Source organism: Grammomys surdaster, unplaced genomic scaffold (genome assembly GCF_004785775.1).
Source record: "Grammomys surdaster isolate TR1022 unplaced genomic scaffold, NIH_TR_1.0 325, whole genome shotgun sequence".
NCBI classification, from domain to species: domain Eukaryota; kingdom Metazoa; phylum Chordata; class Mammalia; order Rodentia; family Muridae; genus Grammomys; species Grammomys surdaster.
Genome location: NW_021604744.1, coordinates 1,946,765 through 1,959,126, shown reverse-complemented (window position 1 = coordinate 1,959,126; position 12,362 = coordinate 1,946,765). Strand labels below are relative to the sequence as shown.

General features: G+C 43.1%; 1 protein-coding gene across 1 annotated transcript in view; it reads right to left on the bottom strand.

Annotated features, from left to right (window-relative positions):
* The window catches only part of Rint1 (RAD50 interactor 1), a 28,710-nt gene that overhangs the window by 3,923 nt on the left and 12,425 nt on the right, over nucleotides 1–12,362 (bottom strand). Inside the window, exons 5-11 of the mRNA XM_028778104.1 lie at nucleotides 12,066–12,239; nucleotides 11,829–11,978; nucleotides 10,479–10,635; nucleotides 7,989–8,099; nucleotides 7,685–7,910; nucleotides 6,838–6,975; nucleotides 3,985–4,184 (exon numbers count right to left, since the gene is read on the bottom strand). Of these exons, the coding sequence (XP_028633937.1) occupies nucleotides 3,985–4,184; nucleotides 6,838–6,975; nucleotides 7,685–7,910; nucleotides 7,989–8,099; nucleotides 10,479–10,635; nucleotides 11,829–11,978; nucleotides 12,066–12,239 (1,156 nt within the window). The remainder of the gene's footprint in view (nucleotides 1–3,984; nucleotides 4,185–6,837; nucleotides 6,976–7,684; nucleotides 7,911–7,988; nucleotides 8,100–10,478; nucleotides 10,636–11,828; nucleotides 11,979–12,065; nucleotides 12,240–12,362) is intronic.

Genomic DNA, 12,362 nt, shown 5'->3' with positions numbered 1-12,362 from the left:
CTCCTGCCCACAAAGTCCCTCATCCATGGTCCATCATCGCCATTTTCCCCCCACTCTTCCAACTCCAGGCAATCACTGATCTATGGATTAAACAATCATGGACATTTCAAGTAAATGGAACCATATAAAGTTCTACTCTTCATGACCAACTCCTCTCACTTAGTGCCACAGCATGTACTAAGTATGTACTTCATGTTTTTATTGCCCCCACCCTGTACATCATATGACCATACTATAATTTATCTGGTTTTGCTGAAACCTGTTTGTTTCCATTTTGTATCTATTCTGCATAGTGTTGCGGGAATGATATGTGCCCTTTTCTGTAAATGTGTTTCCCTTTGTCTTTTGCCCACTTTTCCTTCACGCACCCTCTGAAGAGCTGCCAGGCTACCTCGCTCTGAAGCTGCAGCAGCTCTGTCACCACCAGTCACATCCAGAGGTGTGAAGCTCTGTCTGCACACAGCAGTTTGTTGTTCTGCTTTGGTTTTTGGTGTGTGAGAGGTTTGTTTTGTTTGGAGACTGGATCTTGCTGCCCTCAAATGAGTAGTTCAGTGTAGCTTCACACTCATGGCCATCCTGCCTCAGCCTCCCAAGTGTTTGGTGTGCAGTGTTTTCTGTGGTACTATGTAGTCTCGGCTGGCCCTGAAAGTGGCACCCCTTTGCCTGTGCCCCCACTGCTCAGAAGCCAGGGGTGCACCTCCTTTGTCAGACTTTTTTTTCTCACTGCAGCGGTTTTTATTTGTGATACTGTATTCTCCTACTAGCCAGCATGCGCCTTTAACTATTCAGTCTTTCTAGACACAGACTGAAGGCTGTCAGAAACCTGGAGTTCTGACAGTCAGAGAACTAAAATGTCATGTTTGCAGTGGTCAGCCCAGAGTCACCTATGGCCACATGTCCATGAACTTGTCTGAGAATGCAACCAGAAATGACCTGTGAAGCAGGCATGCCCCGTCCATTCATTTACACAAACCCTGACTAGTCGCTGACACCCACACTGAGGACAATAGAACTGGAGTTCTGTCTCGGACAACTGAAAACAACATTCTGAGAGGTTGCTCATTTCAGGCGTGGCATGGCCCAACAACAAATGGTTGTCAACAGATAACCAGAAACGAAGAGATGCGAGGTGCCATTGTTTTCTTCTCGGCCTCTGGACTTGTGTAGTAATAGAACTTTGATGACGTTGAAGCATTTACAGTCTGAAGCACTGTGAGGATGGATGGAGGTCTCGATGTGAAGATAAATCATCACCATGAAAGCCAGAACCCAGTCACAGTGAGTCCTTACCTTCTGCTCTCTCTCTCTCTCTCTCTCTCTCTCTCTCTCTCTCTCTCTCTCTCTCTCTCTCTCTCTCGGTCTCAGCAACAGATTCTAATCTTGCACAGTAGAGGGTAGCTAACTCATCCTCATTAACAGACAGTGGCACCAAACATCCATGATGTTCTATAAGGAATTCCGTAACACTAAAACTCTGTCCTGGCATGAGCCTCTCACTGAATCATCTGGCATATCTGTTTCGTGTGAAAAGTCTCAGCACAGAGTGGGTCAGCGTGGCAGCTGGAAATGAAGTATTTCCTGAAAGTTGAACACAAAACAACTACACACTGGTTGACTTTATGAGATGAATGCACTAGGCATTGCACTCTGTGTTACAGTCACAAAGTCACTGTTTTTTCTTGTTCCAGCACATGACATTATATACATGTATTTCGAGTAAATCTTTTTTTTTCTTTTTTCTTTTCTGTGGTGGTGGGAATTGACCTAACAGCCTCCTCCCACACACTAGGCAAGTGCTCAACTACCACTGAACTATAGTCCCATCCCCCACCCAGTTAAGGTTTTGGTTTTGGCTGCACTTGTTAGAGTAGGTGGCTTTGTTGGAAGAGGTGTGTCACTAGGGGTAGGCTTTGAAGTTTCAAAGCCCATTCTCTCTCTCTCTCTCTCTCTCTCTCTCTCTCTCTCTCTTCCTGTGAATCAGGATATAGCTCTCAGTTATTGTTCAAGTGCCTGCCTGCATCCTGCAAGGTCATGTCATGACAATGAACTAAGCCTCTGAACCTGTAGAAAGCAAATCCCAGTTAAATGCTTGCTCTCAAAAGAGCTGCCTTGGTCATGGTGTGTCTCCACAGCAACAGTGGACACATACTTCAAGGAGAGGGCAAAGGTAGGTAGAATCCTTGAAGGATAAAAAGGATGTCTAGTGATCATTAGCTCCAACTTTGAGTGTTTAGATTGTTGTCTTTTGTTTTCTGTGACAGTGCAGGATAGCCTAGAACTCAACGGCAATCCCCACCTCAGCCCTTGAGTTACATTTACAGGTGTACGCCACCACTGCCAGTCATACTTACTTTAAAATATACTTTGCAAAGCAAGATGTTACTTTTTTGCAATGTAATTGTGTTTATGCTTTGTTTTGTTTTGATTTTTTAAGTAGTTCTTGGGCTGGGGAAATGGATAAGTGGGTAAACTCCCTGTTACACAGACATAAAAACACCACTTTAGGTAAGTAAACACCCAACATGATGGTATGCACCTATAATTATCGTGCTGGGAGGCAAAGCTGGGTGAATCCCAGGGTTTAATAGCCTGCCAGTCTAGCCAAAAAGACAATCTCCAGGCTCACCAAAAGACTGCCTCAAAAAAGAAGTTGGAAAGGGAGAAGAAAAAAAAGCAATATTAACCTCTGGTCTCTATGTGCAAACATGCACGCATGCATACATACATATACAAACTCAGAATTCTTGTTTCTTACAGGCATACTAAAATATTTATCATTAAATATGACATGTGAGATGCACTTCAGAAATAATCAAGTTAGTCGTGGCAGACAGAAGGTCCACCAGTACACGGGTATAGTAAATGCAGCGTGCAGGAGGTAAAAGCACTCACTGCTCTTCCAGAAAACCCAGGTTCCGTGCCCAGCACCTACACAGTGGCTCACAACCCTCTTTAACTCCAGTTTTAGGGGCTCTTTTAGCTTCTGCAGGCACTGCACACGTGTGGTATACACATTTAACATGCACGCAAAAAGGTCATACACATAAAATTTTAAAATCTTTAAAAAAAAAAAATCCCACATATCATAATGCATAATGCACCACCAGATGGGCCTGTGGGCAAGCCTGTAGTGTATTTTCTTTAAAAGCAGACTGAGCAAGCCACAGGGACCAAGCCAGGCAGCAGAACCCCTCCATGACTTCTGCATTAGCCCTGCCCTGACACCGTGGGTGACACGTTGTTTTTGTTCATGGTGTTTTGTCACAGCAACTGAAACTAAGGCAGTCCTGTTTTGAAGACATGTTTTAAAAAGTCAAGCTCTGGCTGGACCTCTTTCTTCTTTGCACTGCTGGGAATGAACCAGGCTCCACCACTGAGCTCCACCACTGACTTACATGTACTGACTGACATCATTGTAAAATAATTGCTTTCTGTGGTGGCATCTAGCCTACTATTGCTTCCAGAGTACAGGTTGGAAGAGAAAAAATGGTTCACACGGTATAGCTACTCGGAAAAGTGTGTCTTTATTTCTTTCCTTCCTTCCCTTGTGTTTTGATTTGCTTGTTTGTGAAGTAGGATCTCATGTAACCCAGGCTGGCCTGGGACACAATGTGTCACACGGATAATTCTGAGGCTCCTGACCCATGTCCCCACATGCTGGTAAACAGACTGCACTGCATGCTAGATTGTTTTCTTCCTTTTCTCTTTTCTTTTATTCATTTCATGGTCCTGAGGATCAAATTCAAGACCTTGCCCAGGTTCACATTCAGATGCTCCCACTGAGCTGCAGCCCAGCCCCTAAGAGTGAGTCACTAGACTGTTAGTATTATTAACTGTCTGAGACCTTTCCACACGTCTCCTACATTTGGCATCATTACACTTTCTGTCTAACACATTTTTGGCTTGCAAGAGAGTCAACATTTCAAAGGTTAAATGAGATCAAGATACTAATATATTATTTCCTATAAAAGCACATTAACTCACAACATTGTCAGCCCAGTCTGCCAGCACTGCAGAGATATAGTTCACGGCATTGAGAATCGCACAGTACCGAAAGCCCAGGGACACTCTGGTCTCCTCCTTCATCACCTGCGTTAACCGGATCCTGAAATCATCTACTAGGTCCTTCTGTAACTCCAGGAACTGCAGCTTCCGGGAGGCTGTGGGGAGACCCTTATACCTGTCTGTGGAGACAGTAAACAAAATACATGTAAGGATTTGGGACTTTCCAAGGACAGTCAGTTTTCCCTAAAACCCTGCTTTACTGCCTTTATGACAAAATTCAATTGACCGTTTGTAACTCTTAAGAAATTACACATCTATACCATGACAGGACTCATCCGACAGTATACTCAAGATCTAGATGTGTATATTGTTATATAGAAATTATGTCTCATTTCTAAAAATGCAAATTGTGTTTTAAAATAACTGTTCCTTAAATAAGAAGCTTTGTTAGGTGAGGAGGGCTTGAGACAGATCTCATGTAGCCCAGGCTGGCCTCAAATTTCCTATGTGGTTATGAATGGCTTTGAACCCCTGATCCTCCAGCCTCTTCCTCCAAAATCCTGATATTTGGGATTAAGTACATGCACACCATGTCTGGCTATCCTTAAAAAAAAAGTTTCATATTTTTCTTACAGTCAAAAAATGTAATTATTGATTGGGTTGGAGGGAAACTTCTTCAGGTTATCATAAAGCTCAAGAATGAATTGCCAGGAGAGGATGGAAGCAAAGAGGGCCCAGCAATGACAGCAATGAAGATCTTCTGACACCTGGACAGCTAGCAGTCTACAAGATGCTCCACACCAACAGAGACAAAGGACACTGGCCACCCTCTGGCCAGAATCCACTGCACGAGAAGAAACCCTACATTACTTCAATTCTAAGACTACTTTATTATTCTATTCTCTTCTTCAAGTCCTGATAAACCAGTGTCAAGAGAATAATATTTAAAGTTTAGGTTAGCACTAGACATGGTAGTGTGCACCTAGTCCCAGCTACCTGGAAAGCCAAGGCAGAAAGGTCATTTCAGAACAGGAGCTCAAGCCAGCTGGTCAATGCAGTAGGACTGTCTCTTAAAAAATATTAAGTGGGCGCTGGAGAGACGGTTCAGCAGTTAAGAGCATTGCCTGCTATTGGAGAGGTCACTGGTTCAGTTCCCAGCACACACTGATAGCTTACAGTCATCTGTAACTCCCATCTCTAGGGGATCAAACACACTATTCTGAATTCCACAGGCACTAGGCATGCATGTGGTGCACATATACATGCAGCTGGGTCCCAGCACCCACACGGCAGCTCACAACCATCTCCAGCTCCAGTTCCAGGGGCTCCAGCACCCTCTTCTGGCCTCCAGGGCAGCAGGCATGCACATGGCGCACATACATTCACACAGACACACACTCATACACATACACTAAAAATAAGTCTGTAAAATTAGAGGAATAAAATGAAATGTGAGCCGGGCAGAGGTGGCACACGCCTTTAATCCCAGCACTTGGGAGGCAGAGGCAGGTGGATTTCTGAGTCCGAGGCCAGCCTGGTCTACAGAGTGAGTTCCAGGACAGCCAGGGCTACACAGAGAAACCCTGTCTCGAAAAACCAAAAAACAAAACAAAACAAAACAAAACAAAAACAAAAAAAAGAAAGAAATCTGAAGACCTGTAACAAGAATGATAGTGAGTTAAAAATTAACACATTTTTATTTGTTTTTGTTGTTGTTGTTTATTTTTTTTTCAAATCAAATCGTAATTTTTACTTATTCATACAGGGGTTATAAACACAAAAAGGCAGGACGTGGGGAAGGGGATGACGACGGAGTGTGGGTGTTCAGGGGGAGTACAGATATCGTTCAGAACAGGGTATCGGCTGGGTGAGGGTTCAGGGGACAGGTCACTATGACTCTGCCTATGATTCGCTTGTCCTTGTCTAAGTTGGTACTACCCGCCGAGGCTACCTACTTACCAGGCCTATGATTTATCTGTTGTTTTTTTCTGGACTTTTGCCTTCATATGTATCCCAGTATTTACATCTGAAGCTGCGGCTGCTATTTTGAGACAGAGTCTCATAACACATCTAGGTGACCTGACTACTATGATGACTATTATTTATTAATATTTATTGTCATTTTAGTATTTTGAAACAAGATCTCACTATACGTCTAGATGGCCTGGAAGTCATACACCAGGGTGATCTCAAAGCCACCAGTCCTCCATCTGCTGCTTCCAGAGTGTTGAGATTAAAGGTAAGTGCTATCACACCTGGCTTAGTCAAAAGTGAGACTTCTGTCATAGATTTTTATTAGTGTAAAAACATTAAGTCACTATACAGCTATTTATTAACTACTAAAAAAAAATAAATACATGTGAAACATACTACTGTTTAAAGTTTATTTTTATGTACATGCATGCCAGGTACCTGAGGAGGCTGAGAGGTCAGTGGATCCCCAGAGCTGGGGTCACAATGGGTTATAACTGGGAGTTGACCAGGTCTTCTGTAAGAGTAGGAAGTGCTCATACCTGGTGAGCAATCTCGCCAGCCTCAACCCCGTTGCAATTCCTTGTTGTTTGTTCATTCACTTGTTCGGTTTGGTTTTCTGAGACAGGTTCTCATATATCCCAGGCTGACCTCACACTTGCTTTGGAGCTGAGACTGGCCTTGAGCTCAGTCCTCCTGCTTCTAACCTCATAAGCTAGGTTGCAAGTGTGTGTCCCCATGCTCAGCTTAAAAACTTGATTCTAGAGAAACCCTGTCTCGAAAAACAAACAAACAAACAAACAAACAAACAAAAAAACTTGATTCTAAATTAGCATCAAATATTAAAAGCCCAGTGCTTACCAGTTATAACCAAAAGCAGAGTCATAAAGACTTCTGCACAGTCTGGAACCTTCATTTCGTCCACATCAGTGATGTCTTTATACTGGGACACCCAGGCAGCCTCTGACGAAAGCATTGAGTCCATTTTTTGAAGAGCAACTGACATGAAGAAAGAAGCATCAGTCAAGGAGTTACACCTCATCCTTCAATTATCAACTTATACTTTTTTTAGGGACTATTTTCTTCATACAAAATAAATTTGCAATCTCCCACTAACTAAACGCACTATATTTAAAATGTCTACTTCAGAGTTAAATAAGATACCTTATTCTCCCTCGTCTCAAATCCTCAGACTGCTGACTAGACATGGCATATCCAAAAATACCCAATCAGAAGTAGAAATAGTATATGGCAAAATCTACAAAATACCATTATCTTCTACTGGCTCAATATTCCAACATTCAACATGTAGACTGTAAATTTCAAAAACAAACAAACAAACAAACTGAAGTCTTGTGGAAAGAGGACTGTCTTTGAAGGTAATTCAGTAGATCCTGCCCAGGAAAGATTTAGGCAACTATAGTTCCTACTCAAAGCTGTAAGAAAAATAAAACTTGAAAAAAGCAGACATTGCCAGGCAGTGGTGGTACATACCCTTAATCCTAGCACTTGAGAGGCAAAGGCAGGTGGATCTCAATGAGTTTGAAGCCAACTTGGTCTATACAGGGAGTTCCAGGTCAACCAAGGCTACATAGTGAAACCCTGTCTAAAACCCAAAACAAAAAGCGAGCAAGCAGACCACAACAAAAACAAACCAACCAAAACCTCAAGACAGCCCTCCCCACCCAACAGCCACGTGAGTACTTACACTTTCTCTCCACAGTCAACCATCTCTGGAAGCAGGTCTCCTCTGACAGAATATGCATACAGCTGGCAAATGTGCTAGGATAGCCATGAACACTGTGCAGCTCCCTTTCAAACAACAGCACCTCATCCACCAGATGACAGAAGAGACTGTCATCATAGAGCAGGCAAGGAATATCGGCAGCCAGCTTCTCAAGAATGAGCATCACGAGGCCACGCGAAAACTCAAGCTGAAAGAGATGCATGGGCGTGAGGGATTGTGCCAGGGACTCCAAGGAAGCTGCAATGCACAGGGCTCAGTCTCTTACCCTTGCATTGACTGCAGAGCCCACTTTATCCAATATTGGCTGAATCTTCTCATCCAGAAAGTGAGTATGGTTTCCAATCCACATAAGTACCTGAGCCAAGTACCATTCAGGCTAATGGGAAGGGAAAATGGTTTCAATTCTTTATTTATTCTATGGTGATGGGAAATTCTAACCCAATGCACTTAGTTATAAACAGACACAAACATTAATTGAAAAGTCCTATATGTAAGAAAATAATTCCTACCTTGCACTTTCAAACTCACAAACGACTTCATAATCAAATGTTTCCCAATATACTTCCACAACAAATCCTAATAATGTGGCTTAAGTCAGTAAATTCATAATTTAAAATTCCACATTGGGGTTAGGTGTGGCTTCGTGGTATAACATTTGCCTCACTATAAAAAGCCTTGGTTTTAATCCCAGCATCACAGAAAAGAGGCAGAGGGAGCATAACAACAAAAATGAAGAAAAGCACTCACTCACTTAAGAACGAGCATCTGCCTAGCACCCATACCCCTGATCCCAGAGCAAAACAAAAGAAGCAGAAAAAAGTCATGCCAGCAGGGTGGCCCCATAGGTAAAGGCTCCTGCCAACAAGCCTGGCAACTTGAGCTTGATCCTTGGAATCCACATGGTGGAGGGAGAGAGCCAACACCCATAAACTGTTGCTCTGACCTACACACAAAGAGAAAAATCAACCTAGCATGATAAGGTATTACAAACAACTGATATTTTTGAAATAGCATTCCAAAAAAGAAGGTTCTAAGATAGGATCTCATGTAGCCCAAGCTAGCCTCAAAGTCTCTATGTAACTGAGGGTGATGAACTTCGGATCTTCTTGTCTCTATTTTCCTAATACCAGGATTTCAAATATGCACCATTACACATGATTTATATGGTGCTGGGGATCAACCTGGGGCTTCACGTGAGCTGGCCAAGTGCTCTACTACTGTGACTGAGCTGCTTCCCAAATAATTTTTAAACATGATTTTCTTCTGCTTTCTCTTTTCAAAATGTAAAGTAAGGAAAAGAATCAACTGGTCTAATTACAAGTATACCTAATCCTTAAAATGGGTATAACTATGTAAAGGAAATAGGCACAAAGCATTAACTTATTACATTTTTCTCTGTGTATATGCATGTTTGAATGTATGTGTTTGTGCAGGTATACAAGGGCCACTGTATGTGGGCAGCAACTAGGTGACAACCACTGGGTTTTCCCTTGCCATCATGTGGTCCCGGGGTCAAACTCAACCTAGCAGGCTTGGAGGTGGCCTCACCCACTGGGTCATGTCACCCGCCCCACATAAAGTGTTTTAAATTATGTTTAGAGAAGATTCTTCAAGCATTTAAGTTTTTCTAGATGACAATTTGAAACCATATACTCAGCTGGGGCTATAACTCAGGGATAGAGCGCTTGCCTAGCATGTGCAAGGCCTGGGTTCGATCCCCAGCACTGACTGGCAAATCCCCATGTGTTCTAAGTGTCGGTGACACAGACAAGGGCTGCATCTAATCTCAAGGACTGTCTCGGTGACACTGCACTACATTCACAAGGATCACACCTTCGAAATGAGCCAACACAGCCCAGGATTTTCTTACACGAAATCATGTCACTGCCTGTCTAAATGTTCAGTTTATACTTTGCCTCATTGACTACTGAGTCCTAAATGATTCTGCTTTCAACAACATTCTATACAAAAGAGAGGACCCTTAAAGCACAAACAGGAATCTACTGCCACTAACCTCATTCATATGGCCTGTATAATATCTGCTGTGATCTTGCTTTTAACTCAGAATACTTAGTGAACCCAGCTCCATACACTGCATCGGCTGCAGCAAATATCAAGAATAAAGATAGTACCCAAATCCTAGTAGATTGTAATTACAGAAAAACAACAGCAGGTTACACTGATGTGGTCCCTCAGTTCAAGTATTGGTAACAATTTCCTTTAAAATACTTATTCCATCACTTCCTGCCATGATGTCCTCAGCAACTATGAGTCGCTCTGGCCTGGCACCTGTTCTCAGCGATCCATGCTCTCTCCTGTGGAACTCACTTCTCTTTCTTTCTGTTTATCTATCTGCAGGACTGGTCTGTACAGTGAAGTCTGGCCATCAATCTGCTATAAAGCCTGCACACACAAATGCAAATTTGATAATGTCCCAAAGACAGCGCAGATTCTGACAACTTGTCAACCTCAGCACCAAGCACGTCTACAAAGAACAGCTATGAGGCAGGAACTTAGAAGGGAAAGCAGAAAAGAGAACAGAGACAAGTCTTTAAGCTAAACATATAAAAGTCCAGGCACAGGTAACGTTCACTATTAATGAAAACTCAGGGTAAAACAGACACTGTGGCACACTCCCAGCACGTGGGAGGCATGCAGAGGGAACGTAAGTCTGAGGCCAGCCAGAGTTCTCCTGAGAACCTGTCTGAAAAACACAATCAAAAACACAGAAGAGAAGAGAAAGTGAAGCTCACACCTTGCTGATGACGTTGGTCTGCCGGCTGCCTCTGAAGTGGTACCTGAATCTCTTCTGAAGGGGCACCAGCATGATCTGGATGGGCAGGATCACAGAAGGAGAGGCAGGAAGACAGTATTTTTCTGGGAGTTGTTTTGGCTCAGTCAATAATTCATCTCTGACACAGGCAAGTCAAGGAAAAGGAATCAAAATCATATTTATACACATAAGTACACACAATAATTTTTTTTCAACAAATGCATTAATACTTAGCAAAAGGCTTAACACGACTAATGCAAAATATAACTTTATACTGAATCTGACTTCACTAAAAAGGTTTTTAGGGGCTAGAGAGATGAACAGTTAAGAACATCTGTTGCTGTTGCAGAGGGTTTGGGTTCAATTCCCAGCACCCACATGTTGGCTCAGCGTCATCCTTAACTATATCAGGAGATCTGATGCCCTCTTCTGACCTCCGCAAGCACAAGATATGGTGCACAGACACATATTCAGGCAAAATACACATACTCATGAAATAAACAATCAATGACAATAAAAAATGCCTTTAGAACCAATCAGTACTCAGGAAATCAAATCAAGCAACCATTTCTTCAATACTCTGTTACTCAGGTTCCTCCCACTGCACTTTAGACAGGTTTTCCTGTCTAAATGACCTGTACGCAGTGCCAGCATGGGTCAGTGGCTGGACTGCTTTGGATGGGAATGGCCCCCATAGGCTTACCCACAGGGAGAGGCACTATTAGTAACCTGGTTGGAGAAAGTGTGTCACTGGGAGTTGGCTTTGGGGTTTTAAATGTTCAAGCCAGGCCTAGTGTCTTGCTCTTCCTTATGGCTGACAATCTGGATGTACAACTCTCAGCTCTCACCAGCACCATGTCAGCCTGCATGCCACCATGCTTCTCACCATGATGGACTAAACCTCTGAAACTAAGCCAGCCTCAATGAAATGTTTTCCTTTGTAAGAGTTGCCACAGTCATGGTATCTCTTCATGGAAATAGAACACTGGCTAAGACAGTTATTTATCTTAGAACTCTGTTTTACAGCTCTGCCACTTCCAGACAATTTATTTTTTTAAAGATAATCTATCATTCCCCATAGGCCGTTACATGTCGAGTCTAACCCAGGACCCTCACTTTGGCTGCATGGCCACTTGGCTGCCTTTCTCCTCTGGTTGTGGAGGCTGATCCAGTACCTCATGCCCTCTACCACTCTGTCACAGTCTCAGCATGTGTCACTCACTAAGGAGGCTGATCCAGTATCTCATGCCCTCTACCATTCTGTCACAGTCTCAGCATGTGTCACTCACTAACCACAAATCTCTTAGTAAGTATCCACTCCAACAAAGATACGAGGCCTGTAGTTTCAACAGCTGACAAAACATCGTTTCCAGGTTAGCATACACCTCAGCGGTATTGGCAGGCCGGCTCACGCCAACAGTTTGAGACTGGGTGTGTGTGATGAATGGCCAATGAAGCTGTGCTAAAATCTCCTCAAAATCACTGCAACAGAAAAGAAACAATGTTTCATATGATCCATTACATTACCAAATACTCATCAGAAAGCAGTCATCATGAGATATTTCCTGCCTGGTAAGCTTGTCCTTGAGAATTTTATGCCAGAATTTAACTGTGGCTCTCATGAAGCTAAGAAGATGAGTACAGGATGACTCCTGAAGCTTGATGTCCAGTTCTGCCATGGTCACCAGGATAGAGGCTGCCTCTGGCACACTGTTGGTCATCAGGTATTGCTGAATGTTATCACTGCAGAACAAAGCAAAACACATGTTAATCAGAGTTTCGGTGGAATGAGTGTGCTTGTGTGTGTGTGTGTGTGTGTGGTATGTGTGTGTATGGAGTGTGTGTTTGTGTGTGTGGTATGTGTGT